The sequence below is a fragment of the Symphodus melops genome, assembly GCF_947650265.1.
Source record: "Symphodus melops genome assembly, chromosome: 21".
Lineage (NCBI taxonomy): Eukaryota > Metazoa > Chordata > Actinopteri > Labriformes > Labridae > Symphodus > Symphodus melops.
This window is the reverse complement of record NC_136711.1, coordinates 864,013-888,977: the sequence shown is the minus strand read 5'-3', so window position 1 is coordinate 888,977 and position 24,965 is coordinate 864,013. Positions and strand designations below refer to the sequence as shown.

Below are 24,965 nucleotides of genomic sequence, written 5' to 3'. Positions count from 1 at the left end.
GCTCACTAACCTCCAAGAACACGATGTCCAAACAATAACAACCAAGTGTTGCGAGTGTTAAAGCCCTTTTACAGGCTCAGTCATTGAAAATGCAAATACTCAAAGGCTAAGCTAAAGCTAGCTCAGTCAACAGCTCATAATGTCATTAAGCTGATTGTTGTTTCATTTTTGAAGCAGGACGTACGTGTTCTCTAAAGTGTGCTGACCTTAGCCACAAAGCTTCCTGTGGTTTTAGCAGTGTGATAAAAGGCTTCACCTGCTGGTCACGTGGTCGATGAGATGCTGTTTGAACATGAAGCTCCACTTTTTGATGATGTTGAGCAAGCAGCTCTTCATGCTCCGACCGTCCACCCTCATCCACCCGTGGAACACGTGAACCGGCTCCAGGGTCTGGACCTCCTCATAGATCTTCTCATACCTGCAGAGTAAAGAAGGTGAGACATGCTTCTTTCTCTCTCTCTCTCTCACACACACACACACACAAACAGCACCTGTGGACGTGCACGAGTGGAGAGATGTCAGAGTGGGGCTGCTGCACCCTGACATGCAGGAAACACACCAGCACTGTTGGGGTTCGCTGCCTTGCAGGACTCATATTTTGGTCAGCACCGGGACTTAAACTAGCAACCCTCCAGTAGCCAACCCAAGTCCCCACAGGCCCTTATTATAGTTGTAATCAAAGATGGATGAAGACAGGACAGTAAAGTAAAGGGTCAGGCCGTATCATGCTGAGCCAGACTTTGCTCACCTGTCCACCTGCTGTCTGAAGTGGTCCAGCGAGGGCGGGCTCTCTAACACGCTGTCTTCAGGGTCACCCTCGGTCTCCTGGCTGCTGAGGTCGTGTCCATACAGCAGGAAGTGACGCATAAAGTCTTTCCTGTCGTCGACGTACAGGTAGCTGAAGCGCTCCAGAGAGTTTCTAAACTCACAGCTTGCAGCCATGACGCTCTGCACGCGCTCCATGAGGAGCTGCCGCATGTCAGCCAGGTCCGCCATGTCCTCCATGTCAGCCTGAGGGGAGAGTTTCACATGTCTCTGATGTTCAGCCTGGAAACATGACAGACCATGTTGCTGCATCAGTACCTGGTAATGAGGAAGAGGCTGTGCTGGGCCAGGCGTGGACCAGGGAGGAGATCTTGAACACGTCGTTGATGAGACCCTCCACCAGCTCTAACAAACTGTCTCTGGATCCAAACTCCAGGGAGGGCGTGAACACCAAGTCAGGAACCTTCAGGTCCAGCTGAGCCTCAAACAGAGGAGCTACAGCTGATCTCGGGTCTGGAAACAGTATTAATGAAAAGCACAGAACACGATGATGATAAGAGGGGCGGGTCACCCAGTAAGTGTGCAGAGGACGAAATCCTCACAGCAGACGGGACCAGTTCAAATCTGACCTGTGGCTCCTTTCCAGCATGTCATTCCCAACACTCTCAGTCCCTGATTCTATCCACTGTCCTAACTCTACAGTACAGGCATAAAAAGCCCAGAGAGAGAGAGAGAGAGAGCGAGAGAGAGCGAGAGAGAGAGAGCGAGAGAGAGAGAGCGAGAGAGAGAGAGAGAGAGAGCGAGAGAGAGAGAGAGAGAGAGCGAGAGAGAGAGAGCGAGAGAGAGAGAGCGAGAGAGAGAGCGAGAGAGAGCGAGAGAGAGAGAGCGATGAGAGAGAGAGAGAGAGAGCGAGAGAGAGAGAGAGAGAGAGCGAGAGAGAGAGAGCGAGAGAGAGAGAGCGAGAGAGAGAGAGAGAGAGAGCGAGAGAGAGAGAGCGAGAGAGAGAGAGAGCGAGAGAGAGCGAGATGAGAAAGCAGAAGAAAATGTGGAATGAGGAGAAGATGATGCAGCCTGGCAACAATCAGTTTGAATCACATCCCAGTAAGTCTAAACTGTTTGACTAAACTCGTGCCAGCTTCACGTCCTGACCTCCTTCACACTGACGTCCAACTCTGGCTAACAGCCGGCGGACATTAAACCTCCTGAGGACGTCGCTGACAAGACGTCCAAGTGAGTGCTGGCACGAGTGTCCTGTTCAACATTCAGCGCTGGCAGAGACAGTCTGGCTCTGAGACATCAGTAGTAGCTCCGTCGTTTCACCGCTCACCAACAGAACGTGAATAACAGTGAAGTTTTTGTGGTACCTGTGTTGTCCAGGAAGAACTTGAGCGAGCACTCGACACTGCTGAAGAACCCGTCAATGACCAAGTCGTCGATGAACTCCACGTAGGCCTTCCACTCGTCCGAGGTGGGCTCGGCTCTGAACAGACCCAGGTTACTCTGAGGCCCAGGTACACACACACACACACACACACACACACACACACACACACACACACACACACACACAATCAGCATCTCCACAGCATTTAAACTAACCAGCCTGCAGACTGATGCACTGTGAGTAAAGTCTGTTTCAGCGCCCTAATGGGAAGTTTTTCTTTGAATCTTTAGAATCTACAGAATCTAAAATAAAAGTGCACGTAAGTTTACAACAAACAAACTTGATTCAGGATTAAAGTCATAAGATAAACTTATACAGGCTGATCTAATCCGTCGAGATTTTAGACTCGATCGATTCAAACTGGGTTTCAAATAGGATAAGGTGTGTGCTGCTAAGGTGTAGAGCAGCGGGGGGGGGGGGGGGGGGGGGCTTCAGGCAGCAGAGCAAGAAAGCTTTTTCCAGAGGATCAATCACCTTCAGCAGAAAGTGGATCTTCTCTCCAGAGGAGCGGATCAGACCGTAGAACCGGTCCAGCCTCTCTGTTCGGTCCTCCAGGTTGAGCAGCGCCTCCTTTCTCCCCTCCTTCCTGTCAAACAGGGGGCTGGCCCAGGACTTCATGCAGCTCTGGATCTCCTCCACGTGGTCCTTGGCCCTCTGCAGGCGAGTCTCCAGATCGCAGACGGAGTCCCGCACTTGTTGGATGTACGGCCAGACGCCTGCAGGCAGAGCGTGTGTGAGTGAAGAGGAGTGTGCTGACATCTGAGCAGCTCAGGACCTTTAAAACTCAACGTGGAGATGTGTGACATTACAGAAGTTATTGTTGTGATTTTCCATTTATACCTACAAATACATCTAGAGGACACGCACACATGCACACACACACACACACACACACACACACACACACGCACACACACACACACGCACGCCTCTCATTCCAGCTTTGTGCTGCTGGGAATCCTGGAGTGTCAGCAGAGCTTATCAATGATTGAACGCCTCTGCTGCTCTTATTCCATGTTTTTTAAAACGCAGAGCTGCTCTGTTTACGCCACACTTCAGAGCAGCTCTGCTCCACAAACCACAGAGAGGAAGAGAAACAGCGGGAGGAGGATTCAGGGAGCAGATTATCTACTTCAGTCTGAGAACATTTCAGAAGAAAAAACAAGCTGCACTACTGAGCTTGTAGTTTTAAAGCCAACACCTGTTACCATACATAGGTTAGTCCCCTCTCTCTCTCTCTCTCTCTCTCTCTCTCTCTCTCTCTCTCTCTCTCGCTCTCTCTCTCTCTCTCTCTCTCTCTCTCTCTCTCGTACAGTTTGAACACGGCACCTTCACTGTTCCAGGTCAGACTCTCCTCGGCCTCCCTGAGCTGAGCGTTGATGTCCCTGAGTTGGCCCTGAACCAGAGGTTTCTCCACCTGCAGCACAGAGAGCATCACCTGCACACACACACACACACACACACACACACACACACACAGGAAATAAAGAAAGGCGTGATGAAGATTCAGCCCACATTAAGAGCGAACAGAAACATGATTTTAATGTCATGTTGTTGGTCGTGTGGCCACTGAAAGCTCAGAGCGTCAAACAGGAAGTCGTCCTTATTCAAGCCCACGCTGCTGGATCCTTCCGCGGCGCTGTGACTTAATTGGACGTGAACTTTCTGCTACCTGAAGCAGTGAAAAGCTGTGTTTTTTAAAAAGTAATCATGTGGTTGAGTCAGCGGTGATTGGTGTGGGTGAGCCGTCCTCTGAGAGTTAATTACAGCTGTGATTGCTCTCACATTGTTTAATACCACATTATTCAAATTGCCATTTTGCCCACATGCTCAGTTCCCATTAAGAGCGACACTGTGAGGGAGAGAGAGGCATGTTTAGGAGACTGGACCGTCACTGATCAGCTGATTCACCAAGTCATGACTGAAGAGAATCAAAACTCCTCTTTCTATAACAACACTTCAGTTCATTAGTTTTATTTTATCCCCCGGTTACGACAGAAACCTCTCCTCTCTGTTAAGGGGAGTGACACGCCCCCTGCACTGAGGGTGAGGGTGCAATGCCCATCCTAAACATCTTCCACGTCTCTCTGCATGCAGAGCTGTGACTGATATTCAAACATTCAACGTTTCTGAAAGTAGCGTCAGACAGGAAATGAGTCTCCGCCTTGAAAGCCTCCTCACAGGCTGTGACACATTTTAAAAAACAACCTGGTGGCACGCGCGGGCCACATATTGAGGCTCAGTCCTCGTGTCCGGCCTGTGGCTCATTTCCCCCCCCCTCTCTCTCCCTGATTTGTCTATCCACCTTCCTCTCTATAATAAAGGCATATAGGCCAAAAATAAAAATCTAAAAAAAACAAACAAACCTGTAAACAAAACATGTTTACCACTAACAAGACACAAAATGCAAAACTCTGCCCTGAGGCAGCTGCTGCGGGCGACCCACACATTAACATTTTAGATATTTTATAAACAAATGCAAATTTTAATAACGAGGTAAAAGCTGGAAATGAGCCCGAGGGCGCCGCTAAACGCTGGGTGGTAAAAATGGTTTGGTTTAAGTGCACGATGCAGGTTAGGAACGTCCCGGAGGTGGCGCTGCTGTTTTTAGCTTCCATGTGAAGGATGCTGGCTGCAGCCCGGGACACGAGGGACGAGATTCTCTCCCCACTGATTTAGAGATAACGTGGAGCTGACTGGAGCTCCTCGTCGTGCTGTTGATGCATCATGTTGGTCGTCTCACCTGATCCACCTGCCATAATAACTGCTGACAATCACAATCACTGAAACTGGAACCCTGATACCTTTGACTGGATTGGTCACTGCCTCGTGATCCTTTAACGGACACAACTACACGAGGAGCGTGTGACTGAACGGGACACTCTTCCTCGTCTAACAGAATAATGTGATTCTGCTGCGGGAGGCAGTGGAGGACGAGAACGACAAACGGCCTCTGATCACGCACACAAACTTTATGAACAACTTCATTGTTGCGGCTGACACTTTTTAAAAACTCCAGGGGGAACGCCGGCCTCGACTGTTATCTGCTTTTGGAAAATAGGCCGAGTTTGAGTTCCTAGAATCAGACATTTGGTTCCATGTAATCTGAGCCGCTATGTTTCCCAACACAGCATGAAATACACAGTAATTGGGGATAAATTGTAAGTCGCTCCAGCTCGCCTGCAGCGTGCGACGGTGGCAGCTGCACTCTCGGTAATGATCGTGGCTTGTCGGCATTTTATTCTGGTATATTGGTCGCACTGTGCATGAAACGCAGCACGCTTTAATAAGTGTTAAAAAGCAGGTTTGATGGGAATAAAGACAGAAATAATAAAGCTGTGTTGACTGATGGAAGAACAGACGAAACCTCTAAAGCAGACAAAGAGCCCGATCACATCTGGCCTGTGTTCAGTTTCAACATCAGTGAAAAAAAAGTCACCGAAACGACCCCGCAGAGCCCGAGCTGCCGAAGGTCATCGTGTTCATGCTTCTGATGATTCTCAAACATTTCTGTGTTTTCTGCACCGGTGAGTGAATTTAAAGATGCAGGACGTAGATTTCACCTCCAGGGGGGCTCGCAATCAAAAACTACAATGACCAAAGATGGCGTCGAGGCTGGCGGGGAATCATGGGAGTTCTGCTCCCCTCCCCCCCCCGGCGACGTTGCTGATGTATCACGCTTCATTATGTCACGGCCTCTCATGCAACATCCGGGGTTTCCACGGCAACGATACACAATCTGACTGTCATGGCGGCCGCCCTGACGTGACACGGCCCGTCGCATCTATAACATGTTGGAGTTCTCTCTTTGATAACGGTTATAAATATTAGTGATGTAAGAACTCAAAGTAACAGTTTAATAAATGGACATATTTGAATGTTCGACATGTTGTACGTTTCAGCGTCTCCAGGTCAAAACACGGCCCCGCCTCCATCACACAGTTTGATATCAAACACTCAATGAAACGATCTTTCACCTTGTTGTATCTGCCCACGGTGAGCTCCAGGTTGGACACGTGCTGCCACAGCTGCCCCCTGCTGGTGTAGATCTGCAGTGCCGTTTCAGGGATGGCCTCGGTCTGTCCGGCCTCCAGATACTTCACTTCCCTCAGCACGGACGCCAGCTAGGACGAGGTGGACGGGGACATTTACAACCAGAGCATCAAAACATACATTTAACTTTACGAGTGCGGGCTGCTAAAAGTGTTAGCCAACATTTCACTACTGCTGCTGTTAGTGTGGCTGATGGGTTCTGACTGAGTGTCTGGTTACAACATGTGGATGTATATGATTGGTATTAAAGTGCTGCTGCAGCTTTTTGACCCGGACAGAAACACTTCAGCAAACTAATCAGTCACTTCCTGTCTGCGGCGTGGACAGAAGGAGCGGGCTGTTTTGGATCAGAACCTGCGGGTTGAAGTTGACAGAGATCAGCTGAGTGTCGGGGTCTCTGCTGATTAACGGCAGGCTGAGGTTGTACTGAGATCTCTCGCCCACGCTCTCCGTCCACGTCTGGTACAGGCCGCCGGAGTATCTGGAACAACAAAGAACACAATCTGCCATCACACTTAAAGTTATTATCACAGAAAAAACAATTTGTGCCTCTCCCCTCCAGGGTCTAACATTGTTTCATGGTCCCATTAAAAGGACTGGGGCTTTTATTTCACGAGTCCACGGGCGTGAAAACATTATGCAAATTAACATAAGCAAGAAAACAAGCAGCTAAAAAGACATATGATTGAGTCATTTTCCCCCCAATCCTCCAAGGCTGCAAACAGGAGGAGAGGCGTGATTGGCTCGTCCGCATCAAGACGAGCAGACAATAAGGGCAGGGGGAGCGTGTGTGTGTGTGTGTGTGTGTGTGTGTGTGTGTGTGTGTGTGTGTGTGTGTGTGTGTGTGTGTGTGTGTGCGTGTGCGTGTGCGTGTGTGCGTGTGCGTGTGCGTGTGCGTGTGTGTGTGCGTGTGTGTGTGTGTGTGTGTGTGCGTGTGCGTGTGTGTGTGTGTGCGTGTGCGTGTGCGTGTGTGTGTGCGTGTGCGTGTGCGTGTGTGTGTGCGTGTGCGTGTGTGTGTGCGTGTGGGGGTTAATATGAGAATAAACGCTGATTCATCGGGCTGGGAACAGAGAAGATGTCAGGCTCTGTACAGCTATATCAATCTGTAAATAGCCGGGATTATGATGAGAACTTCAGTGCTCCTTATTGGATTTCTGCTGTGAGCTTCATTTCCTGATAGTGGCACCGCAGACGCAGAGGCAATCAAACGCCTCGGTCATGGCCATAAATCACGCCACATTTTGTCTGCGGGGGTAATGAGCGAGCACGCTCGCCCCGTTCCTGACTGGAATATGTAGAATAATGGCGGCGTTCATCGACGGCAGAGGCGACAATTATTACAGCATAACAAGGGCTCTAATTTCTGATGGGAGTAAATGGAGGGCAAAGAGCCGCCGTTGTTCTCCGGGGGCGTGACGGGAAGGAGCGACAGGAAGTGTGTGAGGCATAAAGAATCTGTGTGAGCACGAGTGTGCGCCGTCATTTTTAAGACTAATTCACAAACTTCTGGGACTACAACACGCTTTTACACACGCGTGGACTTTTACAGACTTCACCGACGGACTCCTCGTTTTTAACCTGGATCCTGTTTTTACATATTTAAAGGGTCAAAACACCGAATGACTGAAATTCTTTGGAAAAGCTTCGTCGATTTTGCTCCTAACACAAAGAATCTGCCATCGTTTATTTTTCCTTAAAGCCTCCTTTAACAAACAGCACCTTCAAATCTGGAATATTAATAATCTGTGAATGTAAAGACTGGGAGACCAATCACACGCCGTTAATGAAACAACATGAGTGTTAAAGCGTAATGATCTAAAGGAAACTCATATTATGAGGATTAATAAGAGAATAAGCACTCAGTGTTATTTAAATGCTCTAATACTAAATCTTCTTCTTCTTCGTGTATTTTTTAAACCTCTTTGTGTTTTTCTCTCTTTGACTCAAATAATTTGATTCTCCCTACAAACGGCGTCCTCCCTCCGGCGGGAGACGTTATCTGGCAGGTTTTCGGTGCTGCTCGTGTTCTTAAAGGCCATTCTTCACTCGGCATCAGTGAGCAGCGACGGCGCATTCTGGGATTATGGGAGACCTGTGAAATAATCTGCAGCGCTGCCACAGTAATGAGAACATAAATCATGCCCGGAGCTGCGTGTCTACATGCGATTCCACAGAGGGAGCCGCTTGGAGAAAGTTACAGAAACACTAAATGTTCAGTTTGCAGACGGGAAAGAAACAAGTCCGAGTTAGTGCTTCGTACTTCAGTAAGGATGAATTCTACTTCCTGTTATTCAGGCTCACACACGTGGAGGCATGATGACATACAGCGTAATATACCCACACACCTGTCCAGCAGTTGCATCATCTCCTCGTACTTGTGGATGACCCTCGCTCCATCTGCAGACTCCAAACACCTGCAGAGAAGATGAAGTTTAATAAGCCATGCAAAGGTTATATCCTACATCTTCCCTTCTGCCATTATTCCTGAGCAGGATTTTAACGAGGCCTTAAAAGCTGCTCGCCGAGCGTTTAATTCACACGGAGGATTCTGGAGATGCGTGACCGAACCTGAGTTATTTTCTTAATTTACTGTGCAGGAGGTACAAAGAGGAGGCTCACGGGTAGGAGAGGTGTCGGAGTTTGGAGAAGGGGGTCTGGATTCTCTGCTGGAGCTCCCGAGCCCACCTCAGCCCACCAGCCACCGCCGGCATGTTCTTATTAACTGGACAACAACCTGACCAGAGGAGGATCATCACCATCAGATGTTACAACAGAGAAATGAGTCTGCAGTGATGCTACACGCCACGTTATTGATCCACCAATAGGATCACAGCGGTGGAAACGTTCACATCATGCAGGCGTCTAACTGATAAGATACTCCGTTATTCATCTCACTAACTGAGACGTTTACAGAGTTACAGCAGCGAAGCAGAAGAAAATCACACTGTGCAGAAATAAATTAGATAAAAATGTAAAAAAAATAAGCATCCAAAAATAAGAGCCAGTAACTTAAAGTTTGTATAAACTGAGTGAACACACTCTCATGCACACAGTGAATATAACGGTGGAAATGTTATCGCACAATTTTTCCCATAAATAATTTTTGTAATGCAAATTAAAATAAAAATAAAAATAAGATCAGGTGGGACTAAAAACGAACATCATGCTGTGTTGAAGAAGACGTGAAACACACGAAGCTCGGCACTTTAAAATATCAACAAAGAATAAAAATGAGTTAATCAGAAAATAACAACAACCAGAGGAGGCGCCCCCTGCTGGACTTCAGAAACACTGCAGGTTTATAAGTGACGTTCATAAGTGTGCATCTTCAGAGAAGAACCAAACAGCACAAACATCTTTATTTCAACCAATTTAACTGTCCGGTTCAAAGTCTCACCTCCATCCTTTGCAGCCACGATGTGTTTGTCGTAAAGCAGTTTGCAGCAGTCCAACTCTTTGTCAAACATGGAGACAAGCTGAGGGAATCTGTCCTGAGCAGCTGCAGCCACAGAGGGGCGCTCCAGCAGGCTCCCAAACATATCCAGCACCTGCACACATCAGATAAGGGACATGTTAATAAACAGTCTGTGGGGGAGCGTGTGACAGATAGATAAAGTCTCCAAACCTTGAAGGCATGCTCCAGTCCTGAGGCGTCCTCAAAGGCCTGACAGAAGACGGCTCCTAATCGTCGGTCTGTGTCGTCCACCTTCAGCCTGAACTCCCTCACATCTTCTTCAAACTCCTGCAGGCGGAGACAGAACAGCACGCAGCAGAGTGGGCTAACGCAGGGCCAGCACAGCACATTCCTCTTCACATCTCAGTGACTCAAAGCCGCCCGGCGGGGGACGCTGACCGGCACACAGTAAATTGCTTTCCTTGCTATAACTCAGGAACATCTTGCTTAAGCGACTGACTTTGCAGTGGCTGTGCTGCTGTTTTCTCCACCAAGACGATAAAATAATAATAATAATAATACATTTTATTCAAGCCACCCATGGTCGCCTTACAGAAGGTTAAAACCAAACACAGACCATGAAGAGCATGAACAGACAAGTTTTCAGGAGAGATAAATAAAAGAACACTGAGCTTGTTGTCTGTGACTCCTGCAGCATGAAGCCAGCTGACCTTTAATGTTGTTTCCCCTGATCCAACCCTTCATGCACCATGTGACCCTCCGTACCTGGCTGCTGAGCTCCAGGCAGTCATAGGATTTCTCTGTGAGCGATTTGTGATCGTCCACAAACTCTTGGTGCAGCAGCTGGACCTGCTGGCTGAGGGCTCGGCCTCGGACGCCTCCGATCTCTAGTTTCTCCAGCTTCAGGAGGTCCACAGCTGTCAGCAGGACGTCCTGCAGGGACACGGAAAGGGACAAACTAAAGGCTTAATCAAGCTGAGCTGCAGAATCACTTCAGAAACATTCTGATCCTCTCTTTTAAACACAAACATATTTACACTGTGCATCTAATACTCACCTGAATGGACCTGACTCTGTTCATGAAGCAGTCAAGTCTAGAGAAGACCAACAATGGTGAGAAGTCCCAGGGCCTGACCCGCCTCCCGTTCCTCTGGTACTGGTTCAGATTGGCTCTGCGGTCCTCGTAGGAGCTCCTGAAGAGCTGCAGGACGTCCAGACTGGTCTGCACTTTCAGGAGACTCTCTAAAACATCTGCTCTCAGAACCTCCTCTGGAACCAGGTACACCCGGGCCTGGTGGTGACAGAGGGCAGAAGGAGCTCAGCTCGCCGTGTGCAGCGTGAACAGCGTCACATTCAGCATACAGAATCAGCTGATCACTTTCTAATAAATCACTAGGACTCATTTTCTCACGGGGGATCCAGGATGCACATCTGAGCTTGTTAGCTTGATGCTAACCGACCCATAGTGAGATAATGTGTTTACAGGTGGTCAACCTGAGCCCAGCAGTCTTTACAGAGACTATAATAGATATCTGGCAACAGAAAGCATAAAACAGTTGTTCTTATAAGTAAAGCAGATTTGTGATATAAATTCATCATCATTATAAATCTTTATATCAGGTATCAGCGTTGCACCAGTTCAGCGACGAGGAGAACTATAAAACTTCTCAGACGAGAGGAAGTAAGAGAAGAGTTCCACCCACACAGAGTAAAACTTCTTGGACAGAAAATCAGAGAGAACAATGTGGAGCCGCCCCCCCACTCCACTCTGCCAGGTGATCTCTGACAAGTGCAGCTCACAAACACCTCAGTAATCACCACTTAGCAACAGAGACTGCTGCAAACAAAAGAAAGCTCTTAAGGAAAACAGCCTGTTGGGATTGTCGAGCGGGAGAGCGTGCCGCTGACCTGCTGTATGAGGAGGTTACACGTCTCCTGCAGCAGGACGATGAGGCGTGCTGGGTTGTTGTAGTATCTGGAGTTTGCCCACACCAGGCACACGGTGTGCATCAAAGGGCCGATCTGGCCCCTGACATCGGGGAACTCTGCGTTCTCCACGTCCTCAAACAGGCGCTGCAGGGGCCTCAAGTGGGTGCAGATGTCCTTCGCCTCCTCCAGGGCTGCAGAGAAGACGTGGTCAAAGTCAGATCAAACACCAAGAGAGAAAGTAGATCCACATCAGCAGCGAGGCCTGAGCTGACCGCAGACTCTCCATCATGTCATTACCTGTGCTGACTTCCTGTTTCATGTTGGTGAAAGCAGGTGAATAGCTGCTCTCCACAGCCTCCAGCAGCATCGCCATCTTATTCACCTTCGACGACTTCAACTGAGAGTGCATGCACTCCAGATCTGCACGCCTTCAAACAACGGAGCACAAACAGACTGATCAGGAGAGACGACAGGATCGTGTCGAGGGGAACTTTCACAACCAAAGCAGCTTCCAAAGTGAGCCGCTCTCAGGATCGGCGACTAGCAGCCCGTTAACCATCGACTCAGGTCCATTTTTAAATATCGATTAATTGAAAACATGAAAACGGGACAAAAAAAATCTGAGTGTCTCGAATGAAAGTATCTCGATCAGAACTGCTCCAGGTTTACTCCTGACCTGGCTGCTCACTCGTGCTCCTTCCAGTCGGAGACTCGCCCTTTCAGACGGGAGGCGGCGGTCCGGGTGGGTGGTCCCCCGAGGTAAAAAAATAAATATGGAAAAACAAACGCTACGTGTGGTTCGGAGCGCAGAACGAAATAGTGAGGAGCAGACGACGCTCTTCAGCCGTGTGCACAGAGACGGGAGCAGCTGTGGGCAGACAGAGGATGCACTGACTCCTGTCACAGTGTAGAAACATCACTCCCCCTTCAGTTACTCTGAATTCTCCTGATTATATCCTGCAGTAAAATTAAACTGTGATTTATGTTGTTTTGGTGTTTTGTAATTTATATTGTTACATTTTGATCCAATATCTTTATTAAAGTTTTGCATCTGTATTAAAAGGAGTGGATTAACATTTTTAGAGATATGTGAAGGTGGGGAAAAGATAATAGTCCCTTTTGTGCTGAGGTATATAAAAGAATGAAAGTAGAAACTAAATTCTGTTGCGTAAGAAGCCACAAGACAGAAGGAGCACAGGGCCCCAAATTACATTTTTCACTTGATAGCACAGGTGTTCTGAAAATGAAATAATTAGAAGCACCAGCAGAAACTTTTCAAAACAGTTGGACTCGGAGGTCCTGTGGGGACGAGCAGGATTCACACAATCGCAGGACTAGAACAAATGCTGCTCAACAGTTTGATATTCAGCTTTTGTAATATCAGAGGGGCCGACCTGTTGTTCCAGAAGAGTAGCTCCGTGTGCGGCGTGGGGTTTCTGCCTTCCAGCACAGCCTCCGAGGAGTCTTTCTTCAGGACGGCTCGGATCTGATGGCTCCACTCAATCACAGCCGACTCCAAGGAGTGGATGATGCTTTTGTCCACCATTTCCCCCCTGTGGAGTTTCACAAGTAGTTTAAAGCAGACAGGAGACAACATGATAGATTGACATGACCCTTTTATGTCCTCTGCGTTTGTTTACCCGGTGTCCGTCTCCAGGGCGGCCTGCTCCACTCGCTCTGAGCCTGCAGGGAGCGGCAGCAGAGTCTTGCCTTGGACTTGGCCTGACACCACGAACACATTAGTTTTGAGGGAGTGGACGTGGCGTCTGATGTCCTGGGAGACCACCTGTGGCCATTCAGCGTGATTCCTGCTGTTAGACAGCAGAGGAGCCACAACCTGGAGGAGTTTGAGGATGACAGGACGTTTGCTTTACTCAGTTCTTCATGCATGCAGCAGTGACAGAGTAAATGCTGTCGCTGGCTGAGGTGAAGCCACTCACTCTCGTGTTTGGTTTCATGTCTGGCTTTGAATCAACAATGTGTGGTATATAAACCACGTCTACCAGAAACAGATAAAAACAGTCTCGCTGGTTTATAAACCAGGCAAACTGAGCAAATGCAATAAGGCTCCACACCCCAAGGCAGCCCGGATGAATTGGTAATTACTTTGCTTAAATGTAATGACTTGCAAATGTGCTTTAAATGCTACTTTATGCACCACTAAACGTCACAGGCCTTAAGGAAATCAATTATCCCTTTTCAGGGCCTAATTTAATATAAAGAGCTTTTAATGTCAGTAAATATTGTTCTTACGTAACCTCAGTTGACTTACTTTTAACTAAACATTAATTTAGACTACTTAAGGTCCTCCTACTGTTTATAATAATAATAGTTTATACTTTATCAATTCCACCAGGGGAAATGTGGTTTTCACTCTGTTTGATGAACATGAAGACCTACATTAATAAACACGTGTATTAGTCAGCTTTTAGTGTTTCTTCCTGTTGTTTAAAGGTTTCTTCTTCTTATATTTGTGCACCAACTAATTACCCCCATGGTGGGCAATAAAGCCTTGTATAGGAGAAGTGTCCACGTGCTCCTGGCTTCAGTCCCGTCTTTATGACTCTTAGGACCTAATCATTTTAAAAGTGTTATTGAAGTCTTTGTACTGGGACATTAATGTTCTTAAACATAAATTGATCCTCAGATTTATGTAGTTCTCTTGAGTAGCACCAGCTGATGCTGCAGTACCGGGTTTGACCACCAGGTCAAAGTGGCTTCAAGGTCGGTGAACCTCATGTAGGGGGTCTGCTCAGGTATATGAATACCCCCCCCCCCCCTTTACCCACCACCCACATTTAGCACTGATCCTCCAAGCAGGACCAATTTAAAAATCACGTTAGCTTAGCAAGTCAGAGTGAAATGAGCTAACTAGCCAGTGAGCTAGTTAGCTTAGCTGTACTCAAACAGTAAATCACACAAACCTGTCTCACCATCATGTAACAGTTTCCAAATGATCCTGCTGTGTCGTATTTATTTATTTATATTTTTAATGATGAATCTGAATTTACCAGAGACGATTTAAAAATCGATAATGTGACTTGGCGGGAAAACAAGAGCTGCTAGCTAAGCTGTTTAATTCAGGCTAATGTTTAATTAATTATTCTTCACTGCATACTTCTAACTTAACACTCACCTTTTATAATCAGATACAACTAAATCATCCATTACTATAACAGTGTTTAAAAGGCGCATACAGAGACAGACAGGTGACAGGTGTCTGGTGCATTCAATGTCTACTTGAATAGTGGGAAAAAATCATGTTACTATGTTGTAGTTTAAGATTTTTAAGCGTAAAGGAAAGCAACCACAGATGCAAAAATGAGTACTTGTCTCATACGTGAGTCTTACAACTGAGCGTTGTTAGAGTGCATAAACCTTTGACATACGATATTAATATATATAATATAATTATTATTTGGTCTATAATGTTATTACCGAGCCTTTTTAACCTTTGCTTTGTGCCAACTTGCAACAGATGGATCAAACATTTCTCAAAGTTTGCCCTTTTATACTTAAGAAGCCTTTAATATTCCCTGTTAGAAATAACTTTCCCGATATTTGACAATGCACAAATACCAGGGGTGACCTATGTAAAGTGATGTGATATAATTAGAAATAAAACATGGTCTTTATGTCTTCCAGATTTTCCCCAAATTATCATTAAACACACTAAACAAAACGGAAAAACGACTTAGCCACTCGAGAATGGTTTTGTCTGAGGAGCACCTGAATGCAGCATGACGTCAACGCTTGTGTCTTAATTAAAGCGGACAAATTAGCGGCTCTGCAGTGATTTTATTTTGCGTTTTGAACCAGTGTGGCCTCTTAAGGAAGTGAAAGCATTTATTTCTCGTTTAAAATCTTCACCCTCTCAGTGTTGCTCCTGTCTGAGGGAGAAGTTACCAAAGTCTGAGACAATAATTAACACTTCCTGCCCTGCTGCTCACCTCCTCAACCAGAGCAGAAAACTGATCCAGTGGAGCGTAGGACAGGTCCCCATAGACCAGGTTCTCCTTCATGGTTTCTGCACTCAGCCCTGTTTTGTTATGTTTAATAAAGTACACCGCCTTGTGTTTGGATCCTGTGAAGCCGGGGGAAGGCTGCAGGAGTCCGGCCGCGGTCACAGACATCACCAGGGTCCTCTGATCGGCTCTGTCCAAGAAATCCTGCAGCAGCTGCCGGTTCTCCTCGCTGCACAAACACTTCTGCCATTTGTCCTGTTTCAGTTCAGAGTCCTGAGCACGTAGTCCGAAATAAAGTCCAGTCTCGCATCCTCAGCAGGGGAGTCCTCCATGTCCGCAGGTTCGCAGTGCTGGGCTTTGCTGTCCCGGGTCAGGATGTCCCGGCTTTGGTTTGAACTGATTGTGTCTCTGTCTCCATAGTAACCCAGTGTTTGCATTAATCAGGTTGTTGCTGAGGGGACATGAGCGACCTGGAGCTGACCCTGAACCAGGAGATCCCTCTGCCAGACCTTTGTTTCCCTCTGAGCTCTTTGTTTGAGTTTGCAAAGTGTGATCACAGTAATTAAAAGTTTTAAGCCATTGTGTGTCTCTAAGTCTTCATGTGCTAATCAGGACTACAGTAAACCTTTATGTGCAAAACATTTAGGGAAATAAAGGTCTTGACTATAATGAAAATGTCTGAGACCTGCAAACCTCAGGATTATGTGTAGACTTTAAGAGAAAACATCATAAACAAAAACACAAAAAAATAAAGAAAAACTGAAATACAATGTAGCAAATGTCGACTATCACACCTTGAGTTCATTTAAATTAGCAAAGACTTAACTTAAAGTGAACAATAATGTTTTTAACAAGTTCAGGAAGGATAAATGTGCTTTGTCTTTGGAGATCACGCTGCCTTCATGTACCTGAAGGAAGTGAATAGGATGATTCCCTCCTGATGGAGGAGACACTGATGCCCCCCCCCCCCCCCCCCCCCCCCCCCCCCACACACACACACACACACACACACACACTCGACAACTCTCCCTTAGTGCATGCCCACAGGATCCTCTGTGTGTGTGTGTGTGTGTGTGTGTGTGTGTGTGTGTGTGTGTGTGTGTGTGTGTGTTGGGGGGTCAACAACAGAACAGAGTTGTTAATTCTTCTTTACACAAAGTCCACATTACTGTTACTGTGCATCAGAACCATGGTTTGGTGTTTGCTTGAGTGAGATGTGATTGCCATACGTGGCCACCAGGTGTCAGTGTTGTCCTTAAAACAAGTCAGGAGGTTTTTTTAAGAAGGACTTCCTCAAGATGACTTTCTCTGTTAACGCCAGAGCATGTTGGAGATAACATGGGTTCCTGCTTTGACTCAACACAGACATGCAGAACATGAGTTAGCCTGCTTTAAAGTGCTTTTCTTAGAGCTTCTTATCTGTCTGCATTTCTTCCCTTTGTGTAAAAACGATCAAACATCTCACTTAAAGTCTGCACTCAGCCCCTTTCAGCCGCTCAAGAACTTGATGAGGGATGAGAATTATCAGCAAATGTTTGGTCTCATGGGGGTCAACATCACGGTCTGACTGGACCGCCCTCTGAGGAGGATGTTGGTGAATGTACATTCAATTATTTGTGTGTGCAGACAGTAAACTGTGACTCGTTCATGTGGTCCAGAAGCTGAGGAGGATTATTTTCTCAGAAGGACTTTGTAGATTAAGATGTCAGAGCAAAGAGAGCCGTGACAGACTTTCCATCTCAGAATGAAACGAGCCTCCTGCTCGTCGATAGGACAGAGCTGCAGACTGCCTATAGATATATAAACCAGGAACGCAGGGACGGACGGATGAGCGGGCGGCGTAGGGACATTTCTTCAAAAGAAAAGATTGAATCTTTAACTTTAATCTGAGAAGGAAAAAAGTCTAAAAAGAAAGAGTGACATGTTGCAAAAGCTGGAGAAATGGTTGAAGGTACCCATCAGAACTTTAGACCATTTTATTTTATTTATTTTTAGACTGATTTTATTGGTGCAAGAGGTCCCAGTTTGTTGATATGGTTTTTAAATGATACAGCACACTTTTAGAATTGTTGGTGAATTATTCCACAGACCCCTGTGGGCCTTGTGACCCCACTCTGAGAATCACTGCTTTCGTTGAGTTCTGGTCTGAACTGTGCTTGCACTGCCTTCCTTTGACCAGCAGAGGTCAGTAAAGCTCTTTCATTTGGGTCCATTTATCTTTATCGTCAGAGGCCGAGATTTAGGGAGAAAAAACTGTTACTGCAGACTTGGAGAGGGTCCTGAGTTTATTTCTATTTATCTAAGGAACCTTTTTAATGCATTTATAAGAGGAGCAGCTCAGTGGTCAAAGTTGGAAATCATCATAGAGAGAGAGAGAGAGAGAGAGCTACAGGCTGCACATGGGGCGCATGGTGTCTTGTAAATGAGTGTTTTTATTTTTATGAACGATCTTTGCAAAGGTTCACATCAAACACAGTTATTTTGTCCTCAAGTGTTTTGCTCTCTTTTCTATCATTTGTGTTCATGTTAACTTTAAGTCAAAGCATGAGTATGGAAAATAAACATCCCTGGAGGGAGATAAACTCTGCTGTAAGCTCCCTTTTGTCTGCTGGTCAGTGTGGAGAAGTTTGCCCTTCTTCACAGGAGACTTTGTTAACAGGTACAGATTTAAAGTGTCTCATTCACTTGTTAAAATTCTTCACTTGACATCTGTAACGTTCAGGTTTTACAGCGTCGGTTTGTGTACGAGCGTCAGAAGCAGAGAGAGCAGATCTGGATTGAGTCCAGCAGAATAACAGTGTTTGGTATTTATCCTAAACGATCCATCAACACCAACTCGTTCCTCTAAACTCAAACTGAACTGAGCTCACAGCTCCAACGAGATCCTCAAGAAAGAACTTACATCGGATAATGAGTCATTTCTTTTTATATTTCCAGGCATGTGAGCTCAGTCACACAAAATCAACATCGTGGGACTCAGCAGACATTCCTACGTGTCTAAACCAAGTTTGAAAATGACTCGCTCTTGACCCAGGTCCACAGCTATGGACTGCATGTCCACCTGTTTAAAGGACCTCTATTCCCGTCTGTGTATTTATATTCCAACATGAGCCACAAACAGGTCCGCCTGTTTATTTGAACTTAATCAGAAGCTTTAATTAAAGAATAACTTTATGTTTCTTTAACCTTGGTCAAGCTTTGCCTGTCCAGTCCATCACACTTTAAAATGAAGCATTTTAATCTGTAACAACATTTAAACCCTAAAGTGTGACTTCAGTCAGGCGTCTTCACTCTGTGTGTGTAACTCTCACTGAAACATTTAAAATAACTAAATCAAACCAACACTGAAGTGATGCACAAAACATTTTGGGTCCATCAAAAAATAAACGTTTAAAAAATCATGGCGGCTGCTGCAAAAGGACGCATCCCAGTATAACTTCTAAAATGAGTTAATGTAAGAACTCAAAATCAACAAGACAACAATAACAACAGATTTAGTCCATTTTTAAATTAATTTAGGTATTTTAGTTTAAAAATTCGACATACTGTAAGTTAAACTGTCTTTAACATGGGGCTCTATGAGGACTGACTCACTTTCAGAGACAGCCTCCGGTGGACACTCGAGGAACTGCAGCTTTTGCACTTTCATAGGGCGAGCACAACCTAATTCAGCTTTTATTTTGAAGTGTCTCCGTGACTCTCATTCAGGAGGTCAGGTTCCACTCAAACGTTGGTCTTTTGCATGTAAAGCACACACACACACACACACACACACACACACACACACACACACACACACACAAACACACAAGCTGCTGTTCCAGTAAATGAGCTTGTGGCTTGCTAAGCGATGTGTAAACCATACTATTAGCACCGTACAGCTCCTGACACACACACATGCCTTTGCAACACGTCACACACACACACACACACACACACGTCTGTGAGACAAACAGAAGTTTCATGCCTGTGTGCCTGAAAGTGACCTCATGCATACGACAGAGAGATGCCAAGCTAAACCAGCTCTTTCCATAATGGTAGTTAAACAGCGAGCTAACTGGGACTATTCAGTTTCAAAGGAAACAGTTTGAAGAGAGCAGCTGTCAAATATTCAATAACCCCAAAACCCTGCAAAGACCACAAGTGGACATATTAAATGTGAATGATTTTTGAATCCGGTTTTCCCTCAACGTCTTTTAATTCAAAAGAACACACACATGCACGAGTTGTGTAGCAGGAGAGCTTCGCTACATCGGTCCAAGTGGTTCCTGGCAGAGCTGGCTAACCGAGAAATGTGACGCAAAGTCTAGCGCTGAGGATACGCCACAGTTCATAACAGCAAGCATCTGTTTGCCAGCTCTCTTTGAACGCTCCTAACCTGACAGCGAACGCAGCACCTGACACCAGATGCTGTTTGTGCATGAATGTGTTTGAGGAATCTGGCGGATACCTCAGCCTCGCGGGAATGCCAGTAATCCTGAGCGCTCCTGAATGATGCCTTCGCTGCTCGGTTTGGATTGAGTTTGATTCATTTGTTCTCTTCATGTCAGCAGCAGCAGCATTAATCATACTTGACTCACACCGAGCGAGGGCCGGCGTTTGTAAAATCAAAGAGAGGACTCATAACTTTGGCTGATTTTTCTCGACCTCTCGCTATGTTCTCTCGTGATTGTCGGTTATGAGGCAATGCTGCTTTCTCCTGACAGCCTCGTTGAACTTCACTGACAGCCTATTATTACGCAGCACTCCAGCACAAGTGGTCCTCCAGCGACTGTCTGAGTTTACACATATGGAGGCTGCAGCCTCACAATAAGCACACCGAGAGACGACATGTGGAGCTATTTCTGGGGCCTACACTCCAGAGCGATGTGACACGAGACTTCTGCCAGCCTATGAGAAAGCTGATAACGAGGCGAGAGGAAGCCGAAGCTGTTTATCTGGGCTCCGTGCATGACTGTAATCGCCAGGCCTCGGGGTCGCTGAATTATGTGGCCTTACAAACAGCTCTGTACTCACTTTGTTCCTCTGAGCGAGGGGAGGTGGGGGGGGGGGGGTTTTGTGGTCGGCGGTGGCGGTGGGCAGAGTCGTGTTCTGCCAGTCAGTTCTGGTCTCTGAGCCGTGTGGAGGTTTGTCAGAAGGAGCTGTGATGGCTTTTAAAGAGCTGCAGGCCACGACTGGACGGGTAATTTTCATACTTTGAGATTTGGTGAGGGGCCAAAAGCAACACGCCGGAGGCTCGCTCGCTCTCTGAAACAGGATATTGGGTTAGTAATGGCTGTCGGGGGACCAACAGAATGACATAAATGCAAGATCTTTTTTCACACATATTATTGAGAGCTAATAGAAATCTTAGCATGTAAGAAACCCATTTAATATGGGACAGTCTGGAACATGCTGGGTCACTTTTAGCAACTGAACAGAAAAGTGCTCGCTCCTTCCTGATCTCACTTTTTAGATTCGACATGTTGAATCTGCAGGCAGAGGTCTGGACTTCAGTGGCACAGATGTTCTGGTTCCAGTTTAAGTGGTTGACCAATCACATATGTGCACACTTGGTCCACGTGTAGAATCCACTGTCATGACATTTATCTCTCAAAGTCACCAGAAGACCCCGAAGGTCGGCCGTCGTTTCCAGAAGGTTTAAATATTGTCGTCAGATGATAACTTTAAGGATTTCCTTTCAAGACAGAAAAAAAAACAATAAAACAAAATAAAGTAGGTTTTTAATTCCGTCATTAACGGCCTGTTCTTTGTTTTTGTTTTCCAATGTGGCGTGGAGGATGGTGGGCAGCCTTCGTTTGAGTCCGACCTGTGGCTCCTTTTCTGTACGTCATTCCCCTCTCTCTCTCTCTCTCTCTCCCTCTCTCCTCTCTGTCTCTCTCTCTCTCTGTGTCTCCCTCTCTCTCACTCTGTCTCCCCCTCTCTCTCTCTCTCTCTCTCTCTCTCTCTCCCTCCCTCTCTCTCTCTCTGTGTCTCCCTCTCTCTCACTCTGTCTCCCCCTCTCTCTCTCTCTCTCTCTCTCTCCCCCCCCCTCTCTCTCTCTCTCTCTCTGTGTCTCCCTCTCTCTCACTCTGTCTCCCCCTCTCTCTCTCTCTCTCTCTCTCCCTCCCTCTCTCTCTCTCTCTCCCTCTCTCTCTCTCTGTCTCCCTCTCTCTCACTCTGTCTCTCTCTCTCTCTCTCCCTCTCTCTCTCTCTCTCTCTCTCTCTCTCTCTGTCTCTCTCTCTCCCTCTCTCTCTCTCTCTCTCTCTCTCTCTCTCTCTGTCTCCCTCTCTCTCACTCTCTCTCTCTCTCTCTCTCTCTCTGTCTCCCTCTCTCTCACTCTCTCTCTCTCTCTCTCTCTCTCTCCCTCTCTCTCTCTCTCTCTCTCTCTCTCTCTCTCTCTCTGTCCATTGTCCTATCTCTTAAATAAAGACATAAAAGACCAAAAATGAACCTTTAAAACCAGCACAGTGTTTTCAGTGCTTCAGCCTGGACTCACATACAGAGACAGAAACACACACAGTGGACCTGACCAGCATGTTTGGACTGTGGGAGGAAGCCAGAGAGAACCCAGAGAGAACCCGGGGAGAACCCGGAGAGAACCCGGAGAGAACCCTGAGAGAACCCGGGGAGAACCCGGAGAGAACCCTGAGAGAACCCGGGGAGAACCCGGAGAGAACCCGGAGAGAACCCAGGGCATGCACGGGGAGAACATGCAGACTCAGCAGCACAGTGAAAGGTAAACATTAAAACGTGCACGGTGGTTGGCCAACGTGTCCTTTGATAAACAACGAGGAAACGTCATCATGCAGGTCTGAAGATCGACAACGTTTTGATTTGATAAGACGAAGTGCAGACCGTCACCTCGTCTTCACTTCTTAAAGTCTGCAGGACTTCATGTAAAGACAGATGATGTTAGTCATCCTTCTACTTACTCCACATGAGACGTCAAGCTTGATATTAGTCCGTGTTTGTGTCTCTTAAATCCAGATAACAACAACTGCAGGATACTAATTATGACAAACGACTTTCCAAAGAAACCGATGTGTTATCTTTGAAGCAATTACTCGGATAATAACGTCAATTTTCCGGATAAGAGACGTTCATTCCCAGAACTCAAAACTTTACGTTGGTCTGAAAGGTTTTCTGTTGTGTTGTTGAAGCATTAAATGCATCTTCATTTAGGGGACAGCAAGCTTTCTAAATCTGGATCGCTCTCTCCGGCTGACGGAGCTGAGTCTCTCACAGTGACACTGACAGACGGGTTGGCTCAGCGTCGGCCGTTGTGCCGACTCGTTACGATGAACAGCCTGATTTATTGCTCGATCTTGGCTCCGCCCCTCACCGGGTTCAGACAAGTCGCTGCTCCTCAGCATCAGAAGGAGCTGGTTGAGATGATGCATTCAGGATCCCCCTTGACGCCTCCCTTGCTGGCGAGAGGGAAACCTGACATCGTGACTCGACCTCGGACGAGTGGAAGAAAATGGATAAATGACTTTTTGGAGAAGGTCGTGGTTAAAACAAGAGAAGAAAGGGTTAAAGAGCGAGCGAGGCCTGAGAGGCTACTGTTCCCCAGCATGAGGCGCTTTTTAATAACGGCTCTGTGAGCCTTTAAGAACACGTTTTATGAAGCGATTATTCAAATTGCATAAAGTTGCACTCCTAATAGCTTCAATTACAGCTGTAACTGAGGGCGCTCTGGGAGTTAACCCCGCGGTGACACCTTACCTGGGCTTCATGTTATAGTATCTGGCAGGGATGCGAGCCGACCACGCGGCCCAGCGGAGCTTAATGGTGGTGTAATCGACCCTCATTAGGAGCCAATTACAGGCAGAGTTTCACCTGTGAGGTCAGTGTCCGCATCAGGCCGGCATGCTCCACAGCTAATGGTTTAATAAATCATTTCTGGGTTTTAAAGTAGATTGAGAAATAGTGAAAATGATTTTATTTTATTTTTTTAATGAATTTGAAGTCAGAACAGAGTCAGAGCTGCGGGGTGAAGTCAGAAAACAAGACACGTGAGGTGGACGCTCGGACAGGCAGGACGCCACAATCACGACCATAACATTAAAGTAAATCCATCTTCTCCCCACGACCCCCCTCCCCGGGAGGGTCACCCACCTGGGGGAGGGGCTACTGCCCTTTGTGATGTCATGAAGGGAACATCTCCAAACGGCCTGTTTGAGCAGGCAGAAGACAGAGAGGATGGACTTTTCTCATCATTGGGGGGTTTGGAGACAAACTAGAGACACATGTTGAATATTTGACCTTTAAATTATCATCAGCTTCTTGAAGGATAGGATATCATTTGGCGAACTGTTGCAGGAAGCCACAGCCTCCCATGCTTTTGAAATGAGGTACTGGTGGTAGGTAAAGTGTTCTTCGCTGTCACGTATAACTTTATTTAAAAACGGTTTTAAACCCACAGAGCTGCAGACGAGCTTCGATCGTCTCTGTTATAAATCATCCGGACGATGCACAGGCTGTCGAGCCAGCTGAAACAGTTTGGGTTTCTTGATATGTCACATAACAGCTACAAATCAGCTCGGAGGCCACCAAGGCGTACAGTAGTAAGTTGTTCTAACGGTCTAACAAAAACCCTGACATGACAGTAAAGATGGCGTCTGTGGCACGGCTGGTGAGTGTCCCGTAGCTCACAGATTCCTGTGATATGGCTAAAGTAAATTCGGGCCTTGTTGTATATGCTCAACAGAAGTATACTGTTTATTTAACATCTCCAGCGTGCTGACTTATGACTGCTCATGATTACTCTAATGCCCAGTGTTTGGGCTGTTGTACCAGCAGTGCCTCCAAACAGGCCCGCTGCTGTTTATTTGAATTTTCCATCTTATATTGCCACGTGTCATTCGGCTGTTTACAGTTTACCCCGAGTGATGAATCGCTTCCTTCACCGCCGTCCTCTCACTAGAAACCTGCTGCAGGGTGTGTGTTTGTCATAAAGGTGGAGGGTGTGTGTGTGTGTGTGTGTGTGTGTGTGTGTGTAGACACACAGCTGTCTTTTTTCATCACAACTCAGACGACATCAGACCCAAAGCTTCTCCTTCGCTCACAGCAACATGTCCAATATGTAAAGATTCAAACAGTGCAGCTCCTCCGTGCGTGGACTGTTAGCGCCTCCCTTTAAAAACATTCAAGAGTTCTTTTTGGGACCATAAATGAAACGTTTGTACGACAAAGGTTTCCAACGAGAGAAAACACACAAAACACAAACTCACCGCAGTGCAAAGAAAGGTGAAGTGTTTTCCCGTCTTGGTCAGACAGACTTCCTGCTGCACCCCCGGGAATGAGCAGAGAGGGGGGGACCTCCTGAAGCGGATCTCTTTGATACGTGAGCTCTGATTGGCTGATAGATTTCGGTGGAGTTCAGGGGAAGTTATGGGAACAAAAAAAAAG

General features: G+C 46.7%; 1 protein-coding gene across 1 annotated transcript in view; it reads right to left on the bottom strand.

Moving 5' to 3' along the window:
• Nucleotides 1-16,086, bottom strand: part of dnah9 (dynein, axonemal, heavy chain 9) — a gene marked incomplete at its 3' end in the record, with an annotated part of 104,117 nt that extends 88,031 nt beyond the window's left edge. The window contains 22 exon segments of the mRNA XM_079372339.1: nucleotides 257-418; nucleotides 749-1,011; nucleotides 1,084-1,100; nucleotides 1,103-1,120; nucleotides 1,123-1,278; nucleotides 2,130-2,265; nucleotides 2,684-2,925; nucleotides 3,539-3,647; nucleotides 6,187-6,333; nucleotides 6,617-6,743; nucleotides 8,608-8,676; nucleotides 8,882-8,996; nucleotides 9,660-9,810; nucleotides 9,888-10,004; nucleotides 10,443-10,610; nucleotides 10,735-10,968; nucleotides 11,586-11,797; nucleotides 11,904-12,034; nucleotides 13,001-13,159; nucleotides 13,247-13,443; nucleotides 15,557-15,837; nucleotides 15,840-16,086. Coding sequence (XP_079228465.1) covers nucleotides 257-418; nucleotides 749-1,011; nucleotides 1,084-1,100; nucleotides 1,103-1,120; nucleotides 1,123-1,278; nucleotides 2,130-2,265; nucleotides 2,684-2,925; nucleotides 3,539-3,647; nucleotides 6,187-6,333; nucleotides 6,617-6,743; nucleotides 8,608-8,676; nucleotides 8,882-8,996; nucleotides 9,660-9,810; nucleotides 9,888-10,004; nucleotides 10,443-10,610; nucleotides 10,735-10,968; nucleotides 11,586-11,797; nucleotides 11,904-12,034; nucleotides 13,001-13,159; nucleotides 13,247-13,443; nucleotides 15,557-15,837; nucleotides 15,840-16,008 — 3,380 coding nt within the window. The 5' untranslated portion in view covers nucleotides 16,009-16,086.
• Nucleotides 16,087-24,965: the final 8,879 nt, after the last annotated feature.